The sequence below is a fragment of the Filicampus tigris genome, chromosome 1 (assembly GCF_054856515.1).
Source record: "Filicampus tigris isolate MCC_2025a chromosome 1, RoL_Ftig_1.0, whole genome shotgun sequence".
Taxonomy (NCBI): domain Eukaryota; kingdom Metazoa; phylum Chordata; class Actinopteri; order Syngnathiformes; family Syngnathidae; genus Filicampus; species Filicampus tigris.
In genome coordinates this window covers 39,129,176-39,155,547 of record NC_141217.1, presented here as the reverse complement: position 1 = coordinate 39,155,547, position 26,372 = coordinate 39,129,176, and the positions used below count along the sequence as shown (strand labels likewise).

Genomic DNA, 26,372 nt, shown 5'->3' with positions numbered 1-26,372 from the left:
CTGTGAGGATGGCTTGCCTCCTGATTGCATTCGGTGCTGCTGCCGTGAATGCCGCGTGCGCTAAGCCCTTACACCGATCGCTGATGCGGTGGGCGTGCTGTCAATATTGGCCCATTCACCGCCAGTGTGCAAATCTCCCCTTGACATGGCCAGCCATGCGTGTAATAGCTAGGATTAAGATAGGAAGGTACACACATGAATATACAACACAGCGCTGCAGAGAGGGCAGCCTTGGGAAATTAGCGAGGCCGCCGGTGTGCGGCTTGCTCGGAAACAACAAGGAAGAAAAAAAGAAAAAAAAAAGCCTGGAATCAGCTGTTCGCCCTGATGACGAGCGGCGCCTTTCTATTGGAAGTCATCGGGAACTTATCAAGGCAATTTGGTTTCTTGTATGAATTGAACTGGCACGAGGCGCAAGAAAATTTGTCAGTCTCATTGTGTTTGGATGAAGATAGCAAAAATGGCTTTTACAAGCAAGGTCAGCTGCTTGGTGTGGCAACGGTTGCCATAGCTTCCTCACAGAAGATTTGTCATTCCTGACCTTGTAGCTGCTGTTGTTTTGGGGTTTTTTTTCCCCCCCTCTTTTTTTTTTTTTTTTCCAATTCACATCCTGCAACTCACAATGCAGTGCATTCCTGATGCGCTCATTAAAAAATGCTGGCTAAAAAAAAACAAGATTCATGGTCCTGCAAAAATACATACTCCAATATTCAGACACATGCACAAAGCTTAATTTCATCCTTCAACCGTATCAAATTTCAGGTTATGCTATAATTGTGTGCGTGCATGTTTCCATTAATTGGATGCCTGTGCCAGCCATTGTCTTTTTACATGAAGTGACAACATTGACAGGGGAGATTAGGCTCAGTGGAAGATGATTGGATGCTAGCATGAGAGCGACTGCGAAACATGAGAGGGTTTAAGCCCCTTTTTGGTTGACTTCCTGCTTGCTTGCAAAAGTGCAAATGGGTATTTTCCGTCTCCCACTCTGAGCCTAATTGGCACTTAACAGCCGCCTCTAATGGCCGCCTTGATGCTCGTGCCTCTGCTCGTTCGCCCTCGTGTCGGAAACGGCAAAGCTCCGACGCAAACCAGCTGAGGGTGCACCTTTGCTCGCACCCGCTGCTCCCATCATTTCCTCCCCCACTTTTGTGCTCGTCGCTTGGGAAGGAGTTTGCGCCCCAGAGCGCTCATTATCACTTTTCAGAGTCAGCCTGTCGCTCCGGAATTCACTCCTCCTCCTATCCAGTAGTCGTCCGCCCTCCTCTTTACCTTCTCCCGCAGCTCTTCCACAAAAGCATGAAGAAGATGTCAGGAGTTGGCCTGTATCCGGGCTCCCAGTCGGAAGCCATTCTGACATTCTGACGGCTTGCTACACTTGATCTTTATTTCACTCGCCCCGCTCGTCTTGAGCAAATGTCCTTTTCTGTGCCGACGGCGAAAGACGTGGTTGTGGACGGACGATTTTCTCCAAGCGTAAAGGTCATCGCAAAAGGAGTTTAAGAAGGAAGGGCATTGTGCACACATGTATAGAGGCACCAAAGTGCGCCGATGCCGTACAGTGCACCCAATGAGGGCAAATGAAGCAACATTCAAGGTCTTTTGGTTGCGGCAAACAACAGTCACGGCGCATCTTTTTTAAGGCACTTTGATCAGACGGCAGTCAGGTTGCCGACCCTTGGTAGCAATGGCGGGACCTTTACATTTGGAGGAATCATGTGCAAAAGATGGAAAAGTTCAAGTACGGCGTGTCTCCGGTAAGCTCGGCAATGTCAGCTAGCCGCATTAGCATTCCCACACGGGGAAGGGCTGTGAGTCGGAATAGAAATGGGCTGGTTCAGTGAGCAGGGGGAGTAGAGGTCCCATTCGTCTTGTCCTGTTTAAATACACTGGTTAACTCCTGCCAACAGGGAAGCCATTCAGCAAAAGGCCAAGGGCATCTGTCATGTGTTTCAGCACGTTGATATTGTCCCCCTGCATCTCCCCCGTTCTCTGCCCGCCGCGCTCTTTCCTCCATCTCTCCCACTACTGTCACTGTTTATCGCTCACTTTTCTCTCCGTCCTCCCGGTCCACCTCTCACCGTCTTCTGGTGAGACGGGTGAATATGCACAAGGCTGACATGATTAGCAGCATCGTAGCCCCATGACGGATGGCGCCTGCTCCATTATTAATATAGTAAAAGCAGGGGCTGCCAGGTAAGAGCAATGTCAGCATCCACAATATAATGCCGCATGCCCCGTGGATAATGGCCCTTACTCCTTTCTTTTTTCTTTCTTTTTTTTTTTTTTTTTTTTTCCCCCAACCTTATGTTTGCGATTTGCTGGTGTTGGCTACTGTGGGAGTTTTGAAGCCGGGAAAGACATAAAGGGACAGATGATGAGTGATTCTCGCCTCGATTATTGTAACGCTTTGCTCTCTGGCCTTCCCGTGTCTAGTATTAAAAGTCTGCAGCTCGTCCAAAAGACTCCTGACAAGGACGAGAAAGTTCGATGATATTACCCCGATGCGAGCCAATTTGCTCCCAGTCCACTTGAGATGCGATTTCGAGGTTTTGCTACTTAGCTATAAAACATTGCACGGCTTAGCACCTTCCTATCTCGTCCACCTCCGTTCACAAAATGCCAGCCTTTTAGCGATCCCGAGAGCCCAGAAAAGAAGTCCGCAGGTTCTTAGAGCTTTTCCTAATCGGGTACCAGTGCTTTGGAATGCCCTAACCACAGATATTAGAGGCGTTACCTCAGGAGAAATGTTTAAAACCCGCCTAAAGATTTATTTGGCATTTAGTTGAACTCTCTCTCCCCCGGCTTGTGGACACTACAGTAGGTGATGATGACCGGATTGGAAGTCGCTGTTTGGATTCTACAGCAACTGACCGGTAAGATCGGAGGTTCCTTCCACAACTGGGCAGGGACCCACTTCACCTATATACATAAATGTATATAAAAAGGTCTACATGAATAAATTTGACGTGACTTTATGTAAAAAAAACAACAACAACATTATTTATTGTATTTGTTCATTCAAAGACAAGAAAACGGTGCCAACTATGGAATATGGATGAGACGCAGATGCTTTGCTGCATCTGGCACAGGGTGTCTTGAATCTGTGCAGGGTATAATGAGATGTCAGTACTATGAAGGCCTTCTGGAAAAAAAATATGTTTCCCATCAGTGTCAGAAAGAAAGAAATCTCAGTGGCAAGCCTTTGGTTCTCCAACAGGATAAAGACTCAAAACACACCAAATGCCCAAGATTGGCTGAGAGCAAAACATCAGACTATTCTGAAGAGCACTCAACTAAATCCTATTGAACATTTCGATGAAGGTGCTGAGTATCTCAGGAGACGGCACCTTTCAAACCCGTGACAGCTGGAGCAATTTACTCACAATGAGTGGGCCAAAATATTCTGTCGACGGGTACTTAAGTCACATTGAGAGTTCCATGAATTGTTTGATCGCAGTGATTGCCTGAAAAGACACAAGGATAGTGCGGCGATTTTTATCCAGGCCAGCGTCCTTAAATAATTCTGTTGGACCACAAAAATAAAGCAATGCATTTTTTTTTTTTTTTTTTTTTTTTTTTTTTTTTTTTTTTTTTAGTACCTACAATTTTGCCCACACGTGTTGTTGCAGATTGACACAAGATGTCTGCACCAACTAAGGGCAGCACAAAATGGCCATGTGTACGTGTAGATGTGCATGTCACAGCAATTGGAAGCACCCTTTCGTAATTTCTCACAAAGAAAATATGGTATTTATTTTTCTCTTCCCGTTGTGGTCTACAAAGAAGCACAAGTAGATGAGCTAGGACACGGGTGCAAATTGTCCACTTTTCTGTGATTCTTCTCACCGTACTGAACACATGTGGTGAAATACAAAAGTGTGATGTTGGATTGTTGCTGAAGGTGGTTGCTAGATTAGGTTTGGGATGGTCATGGCAGTATGAGACGGATGAGGAATAAAAGCAGATTTAAAGAGCAACAGGGAGGAATAAAAGCAGCATATCAGGGAGAGCAGCGGGAGGAAGAGGAAGGAGAGACGGAGCGAGTTGTGTCAGATGGATAAATGTCAGACGGAGCTTTGTCGTCCATCTGAACCAAACGCTCCTTCCCAAAATGCCATGCACAAATCACGTGGCCCCCTCCCCTTCCACGCAGTAATGAGATTACAGACCTCAAGAATTCTGACGCGCTCATCCACGGACAGAGCGAATAATCGGAATCACTTACAGTTTAGATGCATCTTAGTCATTCCGAGCACATCCCGTCCACAACTTAAGGCGTATGAGTAACATGCCAGCGGCTCACAATAATATACGGCCGGCCACGACTACGCGTACACGGCGTCTATATTTCACCGATACAGTGTCAGAAAGATTCGCCAGTCACGCCGATGCCATTTTATGAAAATATCTTCTGCCCATATGAAAAGGCATTTGCAGGATCTCAGCATATCAAAGGCACAGATGGTGCTATAACTCTTAGGTGTAAAGTACTTTTAGCCAGAAGCCGAAAGAAAGCCATTCCTGGAAATGGCTCACAACACAGCGCAGCAAAACTGCACTAAAGTTAACAAACATTCACCCTCCAAAAAGATCCAAATGCTGGCGCGGAGACCGTGAATAATAAACCGATTTCCATTCACGACCATGTTATGCTAAAAACATGACTGATGCGATATTTTTTGGGCCGGTACGTCTGGTGTTGGCACTGCAGCCACGTTTTGGACGGAAAGTTAACTGGAGGCAGACGTATTCACTCAACTCACTTTCACTATATTGTTGATAAATGGGCTGAAGTGCCGAGCAGAAGTTTGTTGGCAACAAAAAAAAAAGAATAGAAAGCAGAATAGGAATTTAAAGTTTAAAAAAAAAATCTGCGAATTTACTGGCCCAACACTTGTGAATATATGGAAACATTTAATTGCACTGTCTCAAATTTTAGGAGGAAAATGCCACAATTTCGAGGGCAGTCTGGAGATTTTTCGTTGGGTTTTTGCAACTTTAATGAGGCATACTACTGTTTGTCTGCTCATTTTCATTCCCTTAGCAATGATTCAAAAGATCAGTATCATTATCCAGCTTCTGCAGACCTTGCTGATTATCGGATCATTTGAATCAGGTGTGTTGCGGCAGGGCGAGATGGAAAACAGCCAGGACACCGGCCCTCGAGGAACGGGATTGAAGACCCCTGCCTCAAGTCACAGTCCACAGCATCAGCAACTCCTTCATGATCAGCAGTGTTGGCAACATCAGCAACAGGTTTTTGAAATGTTTTTTCAGTGGCGCACAACTTTTTCTACATGTTGAATTGCGCCCACAGCCTGCACCTCGCCTTAAATGTTCTGTGCTCTGCTCTAGATGTAGACAAAAGGCCGAAAATGTGTATTTTTAGAACGGACGGTGGTATATGCCTGGCACATGCCAAGATGACTTCTTAACCTCATTCAACAAATTGTGTACATCTTTGTGTCCAAGTTGTGCCATCCGAGAGTTTGCTATAAAGCAGGTGTAATGCAAAGCCTCACATACTGTATCTCATACGAATGAAATATTTACTCTGTGAAACAATACCAGCGAGTGCAGCCTGTCCATGTTTACACCATGGCTTCTGCTCGCAGACTAGCCTCTCAGACCTTCTTCCAAATCTAATATAGCCATCCATAAATAGCGCGCCTATCCAGCCCATATCGGCCGTGAGCGACAATGCCCTGGAGCCAATCCGGCTCGCCCAGTTCGTTTAGCCCCTCCCCCTCACGCTCCACTGCCTCTTTAATGGCCCCCCAACCGCCCATTTACCTTACATGGACAAACAGGGGAGTTGATTGACACATCAAGACACGCCTCTTCGTTTACCCTCGCCCCTCCCCTCCCTTGGCTTCCCATCAGTGTCTATTTTGGCAATACGGATACACATGGAGCCTCCATCACCTCCACTCTCTTTTACGCACCGAAGCCGGGAATGCGCGCAGGTCCTGAGCATCACCTTCTGAGCCATCGATCCTCTTGTGGACTAATATGACACTCGTGCGCGTATAGAAAGGCGTGACACGGCAAAAAAAAAAAAAAGAAAGAAAGAAAGAAGCGCATTCCCCGTTGGATCAGTCCCATCTTTTCCGAACGCGAGTGTCAGCATGGACGTCCTGGCGAACCACAGTATATTTCAGGAACTTCAGCTAGTGCACGACACCGGCTATTTCTCCGCCATGCCTTCGCTGGAAGAGAACTGGCAGCAGGTAAGTGTCCAAACGACGCGGGGCTGACTTGCGCGCTCAGGAAAGAGCCACGTCAACTTTTGAGCCAAGTGGTATGAGATAAAGCGGAAAAAGCTGCTGCTTCTTTTTTTTTTTTCTCTCACTCCTGCAGCCTCAATCACTCATACAGTATATGTGACACTTTTCCCAGAGCCGAATAAGATGCGGGCGCACGCCGGCGCGTAATAAAGCTGTCAAGTGCGATTTGGGAAGATGAAGATGCGCAGGCCATCACCGAGACAGAATTGCTCGTGAATTATACATCCGCATTACCGAGTTGTGGAGCCCCCACACGAAGCGATGCGCGCACTTTTCCCCATTTCCCTCAACAAGCCCTCAACTCGCCTTCTCCCCTTATCCATAATAGATAGCGTGACATGTCTGTCTTTGCATCTTTTAGATATAATGCTGACATAAATATCCCAGAAACGTTGCAGAAAGACATTATCTGCCATCTTCCAGCCTATCTTACTTCCTGAATCCAAGTTGAGTGGATGGCCCGGGTGATGAGCACGTGGTCACATGATGATCGAGACGATGTGTCATCTTCTCCACAAATATTGTAGTTTATGAATAGCCTTTTCAAACATATCCGTTTTTTTTTTTTTTTTTGTATCCTAAATTTGACGGTTTGGGTGAAATTGAAAACACGTGCAATAATACTGCTATTTATTTTGGCATCTGCAGCGCCTGCATTGCTGCTTCTAGTGACGATGCTGACCGTGCTCCATTCGGCAGACCAACGGAAAGAGACAAAAAAAAATAACATGTGTAAACACAACCTTGTTCAGCTATTCCTCGGGCTGCCTAAAATGGGGGAGAGAAAGAGGAGGAACGATGCAAGACGATGGATCCATTTGTTGTGGCCAAGCAGCCTAATTGGCATCCCACTGTTAGCCACCAACGCATCTTTTCATATCACGCTCCCAACTCCCTGCCTCCACTGTCAGTGGATTTTTAAATGGCACTCCGGCACCTCACCCCCAGCCAGCATGTCTGAATCAATAGCTAATGCAAATGGAAGCGAGTGTGAGAGCTCTTATCTGGAGAGGCTGGAAATGTCAGTTTGCTTTGACTGGGATGATTGGCTGAACCCCGCAAGCCATAATTCATTTTGGAATGAAAAACAATGTCCTCCAACTCAATTGGACTTGAATTCTCCAACTTGTAGCAACGTGCCGGCGTGCCTCTAATACTGCAAGATGATGATTTGTTCTGTAGGGCAGATTATTGGCTGCATCTCAAGCCACGTTTGCCACTTGAAAAAAAATATTCTCTTTTAGAGTGCTGACTCTATCGAATTGTAACAGTTCCACAAACGGTCTCGTGTGTCTCATGACCTACGGAAATAACCAAATACGCCTTTGCTTTGCACGTTGGCAAGCATTCGGTTGGCGTGTTTGCATTCGGTTGGCATGTTTGCATTCTGTTGCCACCGAATTTGAAAAGTTGAGCAGCTTGCCGTATTCCAGCCGCAATTTCGAGTATGACGCCTTTGTGGGCCGAAGATCGGAGGCCGTTGTTGTCGGACCCAAATGGCTCCCAGAGATGCGACGGCGACAGCGGCGTCATTCAGGCTGTAATGAGTGGATGGGGAACAGACACGGGCGAAAGCGTTTCAGGGGTCTGCAGATGGTACATTCGAGGGCACTATTTGTTCCATTATTGTTGCTGGCAGCGCCAAGCTGAAATGTCTCACCATCAAATCCCTGCACGGTCGGTCATTCCGAATTGGAACAAATAAGCTGCATGCTAATGAAATGGACTTAGTGGTGATTTCCCCTCAGAGAAGCAGAACTCGCCACCAATCATCTCAGCTGAAGTTCTACTGCGCGTGGTTGTCGAGCATTTTGCAAAGCGCCATCCGCAGACATTCGTCAGCATCGTGGGCGATTTTTCAGCAGCCTTCAGACTCTGCTGATGATGCATTTTATTTCTCTAGCATTTGACCCTGATTGGGACAGGACACCACAAATGGCTGCATATCGTCATTGACCCCGGGACACACTCCATGCCCTGCAACACATACAATCTATTATCCCTCATGGCGTCAACACACTCACACTGACACACGCAGTCACGCACAGATGCATCCGTGATGTCCGCCCAAGTGAAATGGCGACATGTTGCTGCATTGCCTTATCGCTGGGCGGAAGCGGCGGCGGCGGCAGAGGCGCTCACATACATGCGCTCTCTCGCACGCACGTTTCAGCGGCTGTGTCTGGGCAAGGCGGGGGAGTCGGCGCAAGCACGGCAGTGGAAGAAGTTGCCGAGCACGCACATTCTCCATGCAAGCGCCGCAGGGTTTCGCATTTCGCAGTCGGGCGGGCGGACTTGAACCCCCAAAAGACTGACGAGCTAGCGCAGACAGACAGACAGACAGAAGAAGATGAAGATGGGAAAGTAGGAGAGGAAGAACGGCTACGGTGACCCCTCCTCCGGTTTACGGGAAGGCGGTGCAGGCAAAAAGTGTGTGAGCGGCATCTGCCATCTATCAGAGAGCAAGTGAATCCATACGTGCGAGCGCACATCCAGCCGTGTGTCTCACGATGTTACGTAATCCTCAGTGGGCCACAGCTGCTTTTCTCACACATATCGGCCACCCCGCTTTCCTGCCTTTCCGGTCCCCCTTCCCTCCGAAAGAAGTGGCTCGGTGTGGATTTTTCGACTTGTTCTAGTCTCGTGCTCTTGCCCTCAATGTGGTTGTCTTTTACGCGAAACAAGGTTCCATCCATCAAATAAGTGTGGTGAAGTGGTCTATGAGCAGCAAAAGGCAGACGCGCGTAATCTGTCTCAGATAGCCCTGGCTCATAGCTTTGTCCTCTCCTCACGTTGCGTTCGACAATTATTTAAACGTGGAATTCCCTGTGTGAACGCTGTTCAAGTGTGCAAAACGAATTTGGTCCTTGTTTTGCAAATTCCCAAACATTCTTCAAGTACAGATAGTTCTTGTGATCTTGTGATACTCAGCCAGCTATTATGATTGATGTCTGCCTCTAGCCAAAAAGCAGTCAGGAGATCTTGGTCACGTAGAATCTATTGGACGCGGCCCGGCCCGGCCCGGCCCGGCCCGGCCCCGTGAAAGGCAGCCTTTGTCTAATCCGGCCATAAGCTTTTTCCTCCAAGCATCTCTTTGGAGCGAGGAAACGTGTCTGTTTGTGTGGGTGAAAAACGGTCATTAGAAAAAACGAGCAGAGACTTCACCCAGTTCAAATGAGCTGATAAATGAGGCCTAACTGCCGAGACTCGATTCGGAGCCGCAGTTAACAAGACACGGCGCTTTGGTGTTCGTTCATATCGAGGCTTGCTCAGGTCTATCGCTCGCCGATGCTCCAACCTGCGTGCGCGCGCAGGTTTGTGTAATGAGATGTGCAAGTGACCCCGTGACCCAGTAACATCCATTCTGCGATGAGAGCACTCGCTGAATCCCGCCATGTCTGTCTCATCATTCAGGCAGCCGAGAGGCTATCGCCAGTGATCGGTGCCTGCTACCGCTTTATGGCCGCTGATGAAAAGCCGGCAAGCGTTGATGAAAGAGAGCGCGGCGGTGGATGTATTCATTTGGCTGACACGCCGCTGCCTGGCCTGTCAGGCGGAGCGGGAGGGGCCGGGGACAAGCACATCTTTATGTATAGCTTTCGCAAACGCTCCGCCGCCCCGACTTTGATGAACTACCGGCAGAAAAGTCAGTTGCCGTTTTGACGCCTCACACGCGCGCGGCTCGGAGATGACTTTCACATCATTTGAGCCCAATGTCGGCACGCTCGTCATGGCCCCTTACGCTGCTCAGACATGCTTGGCTGCCCGGCTTGTCACAAAGACGCGGAAAAAGGAGGCTCGTGTTGGGGAAAATCTTTGTCCGCACCTCTGATGTTTCAGAGACATTTCTGCCCACATTCACAGGCCGGTGGCGCAATAAGCACTATTAGCGAGCGTTGACGCTCATCCAAACCATTCAATAAAAGTCCACCAAGAAGGAAGTGGAATAACTTTAGAATCTCACGCTGTGATATAAAGTTAACAAAACAAACCAAAAGAAAAAAAAGAGTGAAATTAGCCCACATGAGAATACAACACACCGTGATGTCACGCCAGCCCCACCCACTTGTTTCATGTTCCAAAAGTGAATTTCTCTGACTAAATGCAATTTGCGTGTGCAAAAGGCCAAAGCGAAATCAAAGAGCAGAATGGCACCCGGAGACCACGACTCGGCTTAAACAATCAAAGTGTGTGAACATGGTCAAGAGTTTTCAAATGTTTTAATCTAGACGCGATAAGACGCCGACAGATGGAGGCCAGGTCTGCATAAGCACTCGTTAGTGCAAAACACGTCGAGTCGAGGTGAAACAAACTAAAACACATTTAGTCACATAACGGAGGTACGTTAATATTTGAGCCTCCATGAGAGAAAATACCAACCAAAGTTAAATTTGACCACCCAATCCATGTTTTTAAAAATCTTTGAATGTGCATTTTTATAAAACTGGTCAGCATCAAATTGCCACCAGAGATCGGTTAATGTGCCCTTAAACTTTTTTTAAATTTTTTTATCACATCCACCTATAAAAGCTTGTGCAATACAAATTGTACCATTTTGTTTACTATGGCGATTCAGAAAAGAAATTCCCCCTGTTGCTGAACCTCACCCTTAATTCATAAATATTCATAAATATATTACTATATTACACATTATACTGTATTGTTATTTTTATGAAAACATGATGTGCTCGAGAAAAATGCGGGCAGGTGCAGAATCAGTGCAAAAAAAAAAAAAATCTACAAAAGTGGACTTGCATATCCGATTAATAAAAGTAGTAAAAAATTGTTGACCAGTCTAATCATTCCACACTGGGAAAAGAACATTTCAAATCAAATGACAATGGCATTCATGCCCATGACGAGTGTGTGAACACTGACCACGACTGTGGTAAAATGAGGCCATAGAGAAGATCACTTTGATTGATTGTTAAATCTCTTGAGAAATTAGCATCTGGAGCCCGTCGCACCTCTGTAAGCATTTCAGGTGCAAGCACAACAACCAGTGAGCAACTTCACCACTTTGTGCATTTGTAGGTGTGCATGATTCGTGAGAACACGTATTCAATATGATGTCGTGTGGAAGCATATAACTCCTTTCAAAACCGTTTTGAAATGAAACGATCCGAAACCATACAAAAAAAAAACAAAACGTTTTAAAACGAAACGATCCCCTCCCCTCCACCTCATCTCACTCGGCACTTAAGTCCAGACGCATGCGAAGAGGACGTTCAGGCATCTGATGGCCGTGCCTGGCACGGCGCTCCATCGCATCTCGCTGCCTACCTGTTGCTAGGCAGCCTCGGTAAGCAGTGCCAATAGAAAGGACCCTGGCTGTTTGCGCCCTTCCGTACGGGGGAATAATCCCACCCCGAGGGAGCGCGAGACGCCAACGAAACAGACATCCAGCCAAAGAAGAGGCAAGAGATGCGGGGCACGGAGAGACAAGGGCAATTTGACTGAGTAAACACCAGTGCTCGCTGTCATCCGAAGCCAGTCATCAATCACGGCCTTTAGCCCGCGCCGCTGACGGCGGCAAGGACACGCCGTAAAGCCACTTGTTTATAAAGCAGGGCGGAGCGTCTTGACTCGAGGGGGATGCATATGCTTTTAAAATGTCTTTCCATGAGATCTCATCCTGGCCCAAGGTTGCCACGTGGCGGCGGAGCAGGAGCTTGCCGCGTTATGTAAGACGCTTTGTGTGCGCTTTGCATGGTTGCGCCGCATGCAAACTATCTTTCACTATCTTCGCGCCATCACACTTGCTTTTCTTATTGCTCGTGTTTATCATCTGACTACTGTTTGTAATGCTAGTCCGAAGCGAAATCCTTTTTTTGGGGTGGGATGTGGCTCCCATTTAACTGGGTCACTGCCATTCGCGTATTTTTTTGCTTTTTTTTCACAGTCCAGCCATTCAATCCCAGGAATTTATTATTATATTTTTCCAATTTTTTTCAAACGTTAGGGTTAAAAGAGGGTCTGAAAATGTCCGGCAGTGAATGAGTTAAAAATGGAAAGACCTTACACGGAAGATGGAACTTGGTTCCCGGTGAAATGGTGCAGATCTTATCTCAGGTTTTTTTTTTTGTCAAAGCTCCTGCAGGCCTGAAGCGTTTGAATGCGATACATCCACCTCACAAACGGGCGGATTCGACCTGGAATTGGGATTGGCCTACATGTCAGAGCGTGAGACGTGGTGTTATTTTATTCTGACATTTAGCCTTGGTGTGAGGGGGGAAAAAAAAACGCTCGTATAAGTGTCAAATGAGAATGGCGCTTGGTTTCCTGGCAAGTGGCCTCCAATGATTTAATGAGACCTGTGGGAAGAGCCATTAATCAGCATGACATCGAACATGTTTTGCTCATTGTTCTTGTCGCATAATGTGAGCAGGCCAGTGCGTGTTTAAACCTGAGGTCCGCCACACACTGAGCAAAGCCAACGAATGCCACTGAGCCGTGGGCCCGGGTAGACCACAACATTTCAGGAGTGGCCAACTGGCAGCTGTAGTTTTTCTGCATTTCAAAATTTGAATGGCGGGCCAATCTACGCCATAGCATATCACCTGAGTGATCGCGAACAAACAAAAAACACTTTTACAAAGCCATGTACCAATACAGCATAATATGCTATCTTATAAATATTCACAGTGGCCCCTTGAGATACGAGTGAGCCAATTTGTAAGATTTGGGAGTTTCATTCAGTCACCATTCAGCCCATTTTTTCTTGCTTTGGCGGCAATTTGGAGATACGAGTACTGTATGGTGGCAGTGAACTCAAGTCAAGTCACTTCACAATGTGCAGCAGTTTGGCAAATACTGAAACAGCTCACCAAAAAGAGGATTCAAGCTGTTTACTCACGTTTACCGTCAAACCAAAACCGAATTTCATGCTGTCTATTTAAAACAAACGCATAGCTTTGCTTTTAGCTCGCCGCTAACAAACAATGCAAAACACCATTGACATGCTATCTGTTAAAATTGATAGTCGCAGTTTTAGAAGCGATAGATGAACAAATGTCAGTATTTAATACAGTAATACGCACGGGCCTATATTCTTCATCATCTGCGAAAAACGACACATACTACAGCATCTTGCTGTGATGTAGTTGTCGAACACAAAGTCCAATTCTTCATTAGTGTCTGGATGAATATAGTTTTATACTCCGTCCCAGTGGCCAAGGATTGCAACATTAATTCATGATGTACAAACGGTTGAATTCCTTAAACTCTATTTAATCATGATACTACGATATATTTCTTTTTGATAAAGGGCAGTATTATTGTGCGCTATTTTTCCTTATTAAGAAACACAACCACTATTTTTGGTGGGTGGCGGGGGAGGCTAGAAAGAATAATGGCTTAATCCTTCATTTCAATGGGGAAAGGAGATAAGAGTGTTTTGGTCATGGCACAAATTAGACTCGCATGTCAAGGCACAGCAATACACGACAAGCAAAGCATGGACGGCCCGTCTTCAAAATACAACTTCAAAAGTGCAGTCACTGAATGGGGCCATCGTTGCCAGGCGCCTCTCAAACAACCGCACACTTTTTCTTTATTTCTTGCCCTTTGTATTGTTGTCACCGAACTACAGCTGCCACGGCAAGCCGCTTCGTCCTTGCCAATCGCGCCATGTTGCTCGCTGGTCAATAAAAATAGTCAAGTACAATAAATGTGGGGTGCCTGAAAACGTTTTCCGATATGAACGCCAGGGGTTGCAGTTTTTCTGTTGCGGCCAGTTGGTTCCGCCGCACTGAATGTCAACTGACTGTCGCGACGATCGGTGTGCGATCGACCCTTGGTGATGTTCCGGCAACCCTTCGATGAGATGACTCTCCAGCTCCTCACTCGGGTCCCATCCGCGCTACGCGTATTTACTAATAAGTAATACCAACAGGACGGCGGCTCCTCCCGGGCATGCGCGCGGCGAGACGGCACATCCTCTCGCTCTTTAGTTTACCACGATTGCGTCCCAGATATGATTTCATTGTAAAATGCTGCCAATTAGTAAAAGCCACGCAGTTGCCCGTGGCTGTGGTCTGACTCTGTCTCCGTTCCGTCGGGGAAAGTTATTTGGGTCGGCAGCTATTTTCAGCCCATGATGTTGCCAGGAATACTTCAGGGACCAGCCACTGTTTTATAAGAGAGCACATCAATAATTTTCACCGGTGTGCGCGCGTGTGTGCGCGTGCGTGTGTGTAAGCAAAGCACAGCGACAGAGCAAGCACTGCAGCACAGGTTTATTGGGTTTATGTGTGTGCGTGTGTGTACAGCAATAAGAGAAGCGTTTGCCTTTGAATAGTCTGACTAGCAGGTGGCGGTGTGTGTGTGTGTGTCTGTGTTTTGTGCGCCGGTGTTATGGCACACAGAAACATGCACTGCCACCCAGTTGCATGCAAAGGTCAAAGGTCAAGCTACCTCCGCAGCTCATCCCAGCCAGCCTTTGTTGTGGCGCTTTGGGGGTGAAATTGGGGCGCGGGGGGGGGGGCGTTTGCGCTGCGGCAGCGAGCGGAGGGGTCAGTGAGTTCGGCCCACTTCCGCCCATCCGTGAGCAACATCAACTCGCTCTCAGGCTCTCTCGCCACTCTTGGCGGAGAGCCCGCTGGCGAGGAGATGTCTTTCAATATTTTAAGCAGCTTGGGCTAATCTTTCCCACTCGGGTTTGTCTTAAAAGCGTTGCGGTGGGAATATAGACGGAGCGACAGTGTCCCACCTGCTCATGCCGGCGCACGTAAAGTCATTGTGATGTGAACACGATTGTTTTTTGTGAACATGTCAAGCTTGTTTTTGGTAGGAACGCAGCGATGACCTTTCGAGCTCGACACTCAAGTACTTGCAAACGTTTTTGACTTTCTGCAAGAGATGAGTGCACGGAATGAAACGAGTCCATCACCTTAATCGATTCAAACTGTCTTCTGTTTCCGAATGCGCAGCTTTGATAAGTGAGCGTATTTTTGAACAATTTTCATGCTCCCAGTACATTTTAGGGTCCACTTTAAGATGCTTCTATATATCTATATGTCTTCACCTTTCTGAGCTTCTCCTAGTTTTGCAAATGTTACCCTGTTGTCCCACAGGTGACCAAGAGGTTTTTTTTCTCTGGCGGGAAATAACATTATGCAACCAGTCCATATTCTGGTGTCCCCGTGTGTAAATTCTGCGTAAATTCACTCGATTGTCGCTGAATGTAGATGAGTGAAAAGCATTCCCTCCACTTAAAATTTAGTCAAAGTAAAGCAAGGCAGTTTTAATTCTACATTTCATCTACAAGGCAACTCAATGTGTTTCACACAAGGAAAGTCACAGCAACTAAAAGCAATTGCAAACCTTTAAAACCTAAGACTTTAAAACATATTTAAAACATTTCAAATTCAAGTAATAAAAGTAGGTTTCTAAAATTAGTAACAGGAAAAAAAAAACATTCAAGCTTGTTTTAAAAGACCTTAATCAAATTTATGGGAGAAAAGCAAAGTTGCACTTGGGGCTGATTTCCACTGTGTTGGCATCTTATTCCATTTGTGTGCAACATAACAGCTAAATGCAACTTCACCATGTTTTCTTCAAACTCTGAGCTCCACTAATTGACCCGAGTCTCGTCATGTACCACTGAAGTGATCGGCGACTATGCGCCGTCAATTCGCCTTTCGTGACATTAGTGCTGATTTCCCCCAAATCTGACGCCGCGCAACTCTCAAGTGGACGCCGCCACTTGCCTGCGCCTCTTTCCATGCACTCTCTTGTTTTCACGAGCGTTTTGGCGCGGTGAGGACGACGGCCATGGCAGCCTGCTCCACAATGCCGCCGCGGTGCAAGCGCGCAAAATGCTTCCCTAATTCAGCATGTATGAATGAACCTTATCAGCGGTGGCACAGCGCCACAGTTGCAGCCGGGACGTGATTAAGCTACCGAGCGGCCTTTTCTGACGCCGGCCGCGTGAGTACGAGTTTTTCCGCTTCACCGCTCCCTTTATCTCTCGCCCGGTTATTGTCGGCCCGTCTTCCCGCTCGCGCTCGTTCACCGCTCGCCACGCTTTTGTTTCGCCGTGCCTTTTGCGGCCAAGGACTCGCTCTTTGCACCCACCATTGTGTGCGGTAATGAAGATTAGCCAGTCTGCCTCACACAATGGGGTCGGCTACATCCGCAGCACAGACTCCCCAAATCCCACCGCAAATGCAAAACCGCTGTTGTCGCCGACTCCCCCCCGCCCCTCTGCATGCGACCCCCCCCCCCCCTCCCACACACGCGTCGTGTGCATGTTGGTGGAAAATGGCTGAAATGTCTGGTGATTAGATTAGGATGCTTTTGACAGCTAAGTGGGGCTACTTGGCCAATCGTACGGCGATAAACAACGGCTCACCCAAATCCAGTTAAAGCGACTTCCCTCCTTGGCGCTCTCGTCGCCGGGATTACATCTCCCCTCCTCCCCGCCTTGGCCTCCATCCTCTTTGCCACTCTCCTCCCGGCCGCATCTTCATCCCTCCGCTCCACCGTTCCTCTTCTGTCTCGAGCCCTCGATCCTCTTTCGCACTCACTTCTCAAGTCATCGTTCTTAGCGCGAGAACAAAAAGGCATTTTTCCACTCTCGGTCACGCACCTTTGGGAGAGATTGGCTTCGGTCTTTAAAAGCGCAGTACACTTGTTGGACCTCAAGCCCTCCTGAACGCTGCGCGCATCTCAAGGTTAGCAGAACCTCAAGCGCTCAATCGGTTTACATGTCACGAGAAAGACGGATTATCCATCTGTGATGTTTCCCTAGAAAATGCTGTACTTGGCACTTTTGAGGGTGCAGAAGGAAGAGTATTGGGAAAATATCCCATCTTGGAGTCCTGAGCTGAAAAACAATTGAATGGACTGCAAAATGCTTTGACATTTCATCCAAACCCAAAAAAAAAAAGTGGCCTATAAATGAGCAGAGCTGGGCGTTCCGTCTATCTGACGGACCGCCCCGTCTATCCGTCACTTGATGAATGCCCGTTTTGCTGATGGTTGACGAACGACGGAATGTTTTTTTTTTTAAATAGACTGTCTTCCGCTTTATTTAGTCCGCCATCCATTTGCAGTCCGTCATTAGTCGTGGCGAGACTTTGATGGTCGCGGTGTTGTTGTCGCTTGCGGGACAGATTTGAGTGAGGGTCCAGGCTGTCAACAGGCTTCCAAAGCGCAGTGAGTCACTCTTTCTGTATCAAATATCGTCCGGGGGGGAGGTGCGAGTGAAGGTTTCGTCAGACTCACCGGCGGACGGCCCTTGAAAAATAGAGGCGGACCGGCCTATAGACGGGTACGATTTTTCCCCCCGGAAAAAGACGGATGACGGAAGGGTACCTACGCTGCGGACGGATCTCGAATAATGGACGCTCAATTTTTAGCCAAATGGCCAGCTCTGTCGAAGAGGAGGTGTATGTTTTTGTGCTTGTGCTTCATCCGCTCTAAGCCCGTCAGCGAATTGTGATTTAACAAGCGGTGAAGTGTTCTTATCAACTCAATCCGAAAGCATCGCAAGACTTTGACGGAAGGGCCTGACGCTGGCACGGATTATCACTGCCGGGCTAATGTCTCCTGATAAGGCCGTGTGTGTAATTAAGCTGTTTCCGCCACATGTTATCTGTAGCTAGGTAAGACGCGATTGCTGCCAGCGATGGAGCCGTTAGTCGATCAGGAGTATCTCTTCCGCGCTTTGACTCGAAACTGCAGCGTAATGTTTGTAGGTCTTTCACCCCTCGCGCTAGCCTCCTTTCTTCCTCTGCACGTTTCACCTCTCACAAGGCAGATAAATGAGATTCCTCTCTCCCCTGTAGCTCCCTTCTCTTTGTGTCTCTCCTTCCCCCCACTTTTCTTTTTCTTTTTTTTTTTGCTCCCGAGCCCCACCAGCTCCTCTAAGATCCCTCCTGGCCAATCTGTGCACCCCTGCCAGTGAGCCTGTTGAGAATGACGGGTAATGCAAAGGGGCGCCCAAGTTGGGGTGGAGGAAAATGAAGCCTTGCCTCCCTTGGAGCCCTGCAGGCTGCTTGGCCACGATGACGTGACGCCGCGCTGCTCTCCGAGGAGGCTGCAGCTCGCAGGCGCTGCTGCGTGGCCAGGAGCCTCGAGGGGAGCTTAGCGGGAAAGGGGAGGAGGGTGGAGCAGTTCTTTTCGGATTTGGTGTGCATGCAGGTGGGGGTGCGGCGTGTAAGTATTGCTCAGCGAAGCTATAGATTACAGTCTGTCTGCTGCGACGGCCACCGCTGATGAGCTCAATGGCAGGCATCATCCCCTATCGATTAGTCACTGCGACGCAAACACCCGCACGCACACGCACACACATGCGATGGTGAGATGGTCAGCGCCCAGGGCTGCAGGTCATTTAGCTGTCACCTCAAAGTGATGGCTCGGCCCGAGATCAATGGGAGGCCTGTAGCACCTCGCCAGGATGAGACGCACACAGCAGGAGTCTGCATCAAAAGAATAAGAGAGTTCAGTTGACCCTGACTCGGTAAATAAATAAAACCGAGTGCTCGGCCCTTTTGCCCCATTTGGAGGCAAACGTGTGACGCCACAAGTCAAGGAGAGTCAACGGCAAAGCAAATTCGGTTGCATCCGAAACGACTGCAGAGCGCGGTTTGTCTTTTTAAAAAATATATTTTATCGATCTGAGACTTGCCATTAACAGGATGTCGCTTGTTATGCTAAATAATGCAGAATCGATGTGCGTAAGAATTTACATCAGGCGGGGGGGGGGGGGGGGGAAATCCATATTACTCAGCAATAGCGCAGCCTCGAAAAGGACAAAGCAGATGCATCGGTTCCTCCTCACATCCCATGCGCACCTCTTTGCATTTAAATGCAGTCCGACGCTTTTTATATTATTCATAACACCTTGTCCCGATCACAGCATCTGTAAAAACTAAGCATGCTGAAATTAATGAGCCATATCCATCCCATTACATTTATCTGTTTAGTGGTGTTTTGGGTGCTCCTTTAGGGCATTATGCACGCTCCTCTGTTCATATTTATAACCCTGGCTTTTTATTAGCGGCGTAGCGGGGAGCTAACAGTTGGGAGGCAGCCTGCGCTTTGATGGCGGTGGCAGGCTGGTGGAGGGAGGCAACGGGGGAGAGGGCATCAGCTGCCAGGCCCAGGGCCCCGCAAAAGAGGGGAGCTCAGCCTGAGCTTGGCTGCCTGTCTGCTGCTGTCACACCTGCTGTATTTAAAACCGCACTTGTGTATGTACAATGGGCCAGTGGACCATTTTCATGATTTCGGAAGCCTTTCGCAAGTTCATTTTTGCACGTTCGAGAAGCATTGCCCAAAAGGAGCTAAAGAGGTTCGGCAAGAAGATGAAATGCGATAAACTGCGCTAATCTATATAAGGAAAGCCTTGTGCAAATACTCGGCACGCCACACTCATTAAAATTGATGAATGAACATAAAGGCAGAGAAAACGCCTTTTTAATTTCCCTTTTGTACAGCAAATATTTGCTCCGTCGTGTGTTTTTCTGTTGTTTTTGTCGTAAATCAAGGTGCAGCAAGTCGGGGCTGCCGAGCGATGCGCAGCACAGAAGACTTAAAGGGAAGTCAACCCAAACATATTTTTTCCAACAATATGTTCTACGCAAGACCACTAGTTGAAACAATTAAGGGATTCTGATAAATATTGCGTTTGTGGAATAAGAGTTAATCCACCCATTTTAGCCATCTCTGGGGACGGCCATTTTGTCACTTGAAAATGACATCACAACGGCTCAGGGCTCAGGTAACGACCAATCACGGCTGACCTTTTTTTCTGAAGCTGAGCCATGATTGGTCATTAGCTGAGCCCCTGAGCATCTGTGATATCATATTTAGTCGACAGAAGTGACAAAATGGCCGAGATGGCTAGATTTTGCATATTCCACCAACTTAATATTCATAAGAATGTCCTGTTTCAACTAGTGGGACTGCAGAGAACATATTCTTGAAAAAAAATGTGTTTGGGTTGCTTTCCACTTTAAGCTAGTGAACTTGCAGACGAAACACAAAGCAGCTTACATTGTTGGTATAAACAGGACAAGAGAGCAAATTTGCTCCTGTCCGTGTGATACGGAATGGAAAGAAACCGCACTCTGGACATGGATGAGTGCGTCACAGCCGAAACAACATTGGCAAACGTATCGCTGTTTAGCATTGGTGCTAGAAATGATTCGCCAGTAAAGTGGGCCAGGCAGAGCTGCATTACTTTTCTCATCAGAAAAACAAATTCACATTTTTTACTTCATTGCACACATTTACTCACGCGGGGTATCGTTCGCTCAGATTTGTTTTTCAACCGACAATCCTCTGTCACAACATGACCTTTCCATTTTTTTTCCAATTTGATTTTCGCCAAAAGCATGAACGAGTTTGCGCGAGTCATGTTTTAGACGTGGACATGGGCTGCCCGGTCACGGTATGGCTGCAAATGCACCGTCACCGTCACCACCTTTCACTTAGTGGTTGGCAGCTGGAATAGCCAGCGGATCATCCTGGCTCACGTAAAGGAATCATCCCAAAAAGCCCATTAGGAAAATGGAACTTGGCTTTGTGCAAAACCAATAAATGTCGGCACTCCAGACAGGCGCTCCGCCAAGTAGTCTCTCTCCCTCTCTCTCTCTCTCTCTCTCTCTCTCTCTCTCTCTCTCTCTCTCCCGCACACACTTTTGGGCACCATATCAGCAAAAAGATTTGTTTATGCATGAGCGTACAGTGGGTGTTCGAGCAAAAACACAAGCGCTGAATAATTACACTGAGAGCAGCATAATTATGCGTCTCACACGCAGAAGACATGGCACCACCCACGCGCCGCGGCCTGAAACGCGCACAGGCTGCTGATCAACGACATGACCTTCTCTCAAACAATGTTAATGTCACCACCTGCGGGACATGGACGCGGTGGGCCGCTGGCGCCTGATGGAGTGGCAGCAGAAAGGAAGTGTGGACAGCGAGTGTGGCTGTCACAACTCACACTTAAGTTGCATACTCGCCACCTCATGCGCTGTGACAGCCGACATGCCGTCATACACTCTAAATTCAGTTGGGTTGAAAAGAACACGATTTGGGGTCAAAAATGGGCCGATCCACTCATTGGCTCAATTTGGCCCACCTTCTTGGATTGGAAAAAAAAAAAAAAAACTATCCAATTTTCTGCAAAAACCACGCCCAAATCGGGCAGTTTTATTTTTAGAAAGTTGGGTCAAATTGACCCAAATAGTGTATCGGTCCATTTTTTTTTTTACCCCAAATGGTGTTCTTTTTAACCCATTAAAGCCTGAAGCCCCTCGTGTGACATCTCTCTAAAACTTCTACGGTCGTCTTTGGAGTCACCCTTGAAAACCTGACATTTTCGCCACCTGCAAAATAATTCATATCTCAGCACCTGTCGCAGATAGAAACATAATTCCCCCAAAAATTGAGAGCTTACACTTGTGGCTTTCACACAGGCCCGAGTTTATTCATCTTTACTGTATCAATCCAAGATGTATGTGAAGCACTATTTTTAATTTTTTAAAAAATCGAGTGGTAATTACCATGCTGTGTTCTCTCACAAAGACGTTGAAATCGTCATTGTCTACGACGAACATATATCTTAACCATACATCACGTGTGGATGGTTTCACGGCTTTAAAGTCCGCGAGCGTGTCGTCTATATCACTGCCATGACTTATATCAGAAATCCCGCGATCGACTGTGCCTCCATTATTCCTCGAAAAAATTCCGGATACCCTCCGACTACTCACGACACCGTCACATGTATATTCGGATGCATTTCATTGGCTAAGAGACCGAGAATTGGATTTAAAAAAAGGAAACCACGTATACGTTCTCCCGGCTTCAAAGGGAGAAACACGCAACGGCGCTCCCGACTTTAGTGGTGGGAACGCGCTTATGCGCTCCCGTCCTTCATGGGTTAACCCAAAAGCTTTTAGAGCAGGGGTCAGCAACTGCGGTCCTCGAGGGCACCCGTCCTGCAGGTTTTCAATCTTTCCCTGCTATAACACACCTGATTCAAATGATCAGCTAAGCAAGCTCATGAGAAGCCTGATACCGATCCTGATCATTTTAACAGGTGTGTTACAGCAGGGAGGGGTTGAAAACCTGCAGGACAGGTGCCCTCGAGGACCGCAGTTGCTGACCCCTGTTTTAGAGTGTATCACCGTGGATTGGAAATGATTGGACTATCCCCCCCACACACACTCTCACCTTGGTTTGCGGTCCTCGGCGCTTTGCTGAAGAAATTTGTCTCTGAGTGGCCGGTTTAGACGGATAATTAGTGCTCACCTTGGGAGAGCAAACCGCCACAACGAGAGGAGTGAAAAAGTGAGGCAAAACAGGCTGTGGAGAGGGTGCGCGGATATGAAACATCACTCCGAGACGTTTGCCAATTTATAGACAGCAAACAGCACATAGTGAGGAAGAAATAACGTGGGCGCGTGGCACAGGGAAGAGGTGGGTGGTCTAATTTGATGTCAGTATGCAAATCCTGTAAACATTGCAAACAAACAAAACAAAAGATATCCTTTTGTTCCTGGAAGACACATTCCCTTAGCAACGGCTAAGAAAGAAGAGAAATGTGTGATTTTATTTTTAGAAGGTGCAAACAAGTAGCAAAGGATGGAAGGGGAATTGGGGGAGCGGGAGGAGGGGTGGGGGGAGGGGTGCAAATATCTCTGATGTGTTCAGTCTGTAAAACCTTATTTCTGATAATGGGAGCAGCGACTGCGTGTCAGTGCCTATTTACACACAAATGAAGTGGGGAGTAGTACGCAGCCGGCAGAGCTGCTCGCCTCCATCTCAGCTGTCAAAACAGGTTAGCGGCTACAAGTGAAACACAGCCATCCCCGGGATCAAACTGGCGCCGTCCGCCCGCACGTAATGGTTTTATCCTTGGACATCGGACGCCTTCGTCCCTGGCCGGCTCGCCTCATCGAAGCTTGACAACATAGTGGAAAGTAATAGACTCCTCAGAACGCCAGCGTGCGTGCACAAATCAGGGCTCTTTTCTTTGGCCTCTACGATTAGGTGCGGGGAGTAATTGGGATGAAGTCGACCGTAAATACGGAGGCATAAATCGGCCAATATGAGCTGGCTAGAAGCTGACGCGCGCATGTTTGTGCCAGCACGGTTTGATCGGAATTGTATGCGGTTTAGGACATCTCCTATTGTGCTTGCGATCAATCTGTGCGTAATCACTGTCACACATTTCCGGTGGTGTGCGTGTGCTTTTCGTGACAGCCGAGTGAGTGGAGCGCCCACGAGTGCTTGATGGCATATCCGACGATGGATGTTTATTCAATTGGATTGGAGAGTGAGCCTTCTGCTGTTTTTTATGCCTTCCAGACCTGCCTGGAGTTGGAGCGTTATCTGCAGACGGAGCCAAAGCGTCTGTCGGAGCTCTTCGACCATGACTTGGATGGACTCTTGACCCCGGCCTACCTGAAGGAGGACGGCGAGGAAGAACTGGCTGACGTTCTCCTCCCCAGCATAGATGAGCCGCCGAGCCCACCGACCGTCGCGCTCTGCCCTGCGCGGAAGAACTTCCCCTGCGCCGCGTCGATAAAAACGGAACCAAAGGCAGCCGAACCCACAGAAGGGATGGAAGGGGTTCACCAGGCCCAGCTAAGCGCAGTCACCTCCCTGACGCCCCCCTCATCGCCGGAACTGGGCCGGCACCTGGCGAAAGCCAGCCCGTCCCTGACGGCGTCTGCCGATGGGACGCTCACCCTCAAGCTGGTGGCCAGGAAGGTGGGGCTCGGCGCCGCCCGGCTGGTGGCGGCGCACCCGCTCTCCGTCCGGGTCAAGGAGGAGGACGAGGGAGTCGCGTGCGTGCTCGGGGAGCTCCCGGAGAACAAGAAGAGGATCCACCGCTGTCAGTTCAATGGCTGCAGGAAGGTTTACACCAAGAGCTCCCACCTCAAGGCCCATCAGAGGACACACACCGGTGAGAACCATTTCTAATGGCTACTCATACCACTCCCATTACTCATATGCACATCTGTTTATCTGGACATCCTGTATTTTCCATGTCCAGCCATCCGCTAGCCGTCTTTTTCTTGTGACTGAAATCCCAAGTGTTCTCCATCCTTCTGGAGAATGAGCTTAAGTATGAAATGAAAAGCTCTTGGTATAGCGCAGGAGCAGTAGCGCTTTCTCTTCTTGTCCCACCCCTTCGACCTGAACCCGGTCCGCGGCGGCAAGGCTGTCGACGAGAGCAAAGGGGGGTGGGGTCCCGATGCCGTAACTCTCTCACTCCTCCATCTCCATCCCAAACCACTCAGACCCCCGTCGGGGAGCTGTCCTCCGCCTGAGTAACTGCTCAGTGATGGATGGATTGACCTGGATAGGCCGCCTGCCATTCCCAGCTTTATTTTTCGAACGCTGACGCCGCCCCACGCCCCTCGCCCCCCACTAAAGCTTCCTGCAGGTCTAGGTCAGTGACCGGCCACCTTTTGCTGGGGCCGTGATCATCCAGAATCTACAAATACGTCGCAGACATAACAGTTATGGAGGCAGGTCATGGCAGGTTGGCTTGTACTGTCGTGTGTCAGGGCGGGCCTTGCCGTCAGCTAAAGCCATCTTTGCAAGCCGCGATATAGCTTGCGGCTCCACTGGAGATTGTGTATGCGGGACGGAGATACAAAGTAGCTGTTTTGGTTCAGTAAATAATGCAACATCATAGCAGTGCGATAATTCATGCACTGATCTCAACAAAGAAGAATGTAGAAGGAGCCAAGTTGTTGTTACTATGTCGACTCTTCACTTAGGTTATTTGAGTTTGGACGTTTGGTTGGTATTGTCAAAAACACGACTAGGTCCTAAAGCGGTAATTGTCCACTGGTTGATTGGTGATCCATATTTGGTCATTATGAATTTTCTACTGCATTAAGGTCAAGGTAGTGATGGCACTCTCCAACTTATACTTGCAAATTTGGGTTATCACGGCGCCGTAGGAGCGGAACTCCGTCGTCAACTGAGGACTTCCCGTACAGTGAAAACCTAAATGGCATCCTAGGTTGCATTTTCCAAATATTTGGAAAAGAGCATTATTTTTACAGGCATGCTTCATGAATGTCAACTTTTGAGTATAAAGATACATTCGTGAGTATTTGGTCAACCTCCGTACTATACCGATTTCCTGCAAAGAACATATTAGTATAAGTACTGTGCGCTTTAAGCACACATCTCCTCCATCAACGTACTGTACACAAGGCAACTTTTGGCCATATTTTCTGCAATTGTGATTTTTAATGTTACTCATTAATTGTATTCATTTTTGGACATACAATTGTCATGTTCAGCCTCAGTCTCTTAACCCATGAACTGACAGACATTTTCAGACCCTCTTTTACCCTAACGTTTGAAAAAAAATAGAAAAAAATATGATTGAATGGCCCGACTGTGAAAAGACATATAAAAACGTTTTTGGCAGTGAATGAGTTGTTGATAAGACGCTCTGAAAGACACATTGAGCATGTATGCGGTGGGAGTTTTGTTTGAAAATATGACGCCCCTTCATATGTTTTCAAGGCTATTTCCGAACTCCTTTAAAAGTGAATTGCGACTTGCGTGCAGCATACATGTTTGTGTTCTAACGCTTATGAGCAATGTCGGCTCGTTCGTACCTTGTTTGACAAAAGGCCAAGAAATCTCTCAAGTTTTGATGAACCTTTCTGTGAAGCGCATCACACAGCTGCATTAAAACGAGGACACGCAATCGCCGAGTTCACCTGTGAAGTATCTTTGCCGTCCAAGTGGGTAAAAAATATGTCAAGTGGGTAGACCAGGGAAAAAAAAAAAAAAAAAAAATCAGTCAAGTGTGCAAATTCAAGCTACTCATGAAGACCCACCACAAGACAGTAGGGCGATTTTAAGATCAATCGGCACATAAATCAAATGTTTTAGTCAGCTAGAAGAGTGATGTGTTCAGGAGGGAAGCCAAAGAGTCAAAGAAGAAGGCAAGCATTGCATATAAGGCAGCGAGCCGCTTTGTGAAGCAACAGCTGTACCGCAGGCTCCCCAGTCACTGCACCATTATCCTGACACGTTTAAAGATGTCATTACTCAAATCCTCCTTTTCTTACTTGTTATTTCCATAAA

General features: G+C 47.8%; 1 protein-coding gene across 1 annotated transcript in view; it reads left to right on the top strand.

Moving 5' to 3' along the window:
- Positions 1-5,899: 5,899 nt before the first annotated feature.
- Positions 5,900-26,372, top strand: part of LOC147154040 (Krueppel-like factor 7) — a 29,170-nt gene continuing 8,697 nt past the window's right edge. The window contains exons 1-2 of the mRNA XM_086039877.1: positions 5,900-6,233; positions 23,616-24,216. Of these exons, the coding sequence (XP_085896003.1) occupies positions 6,132-6,233; positions 23,616-24,216 (703 nt within the window). The 5' untranslated portion in view covers positions 5,900-6,131. The remainder of the gene's footprint in view (positions 6,234-23,615; positions 24,217-26,372) is intronic.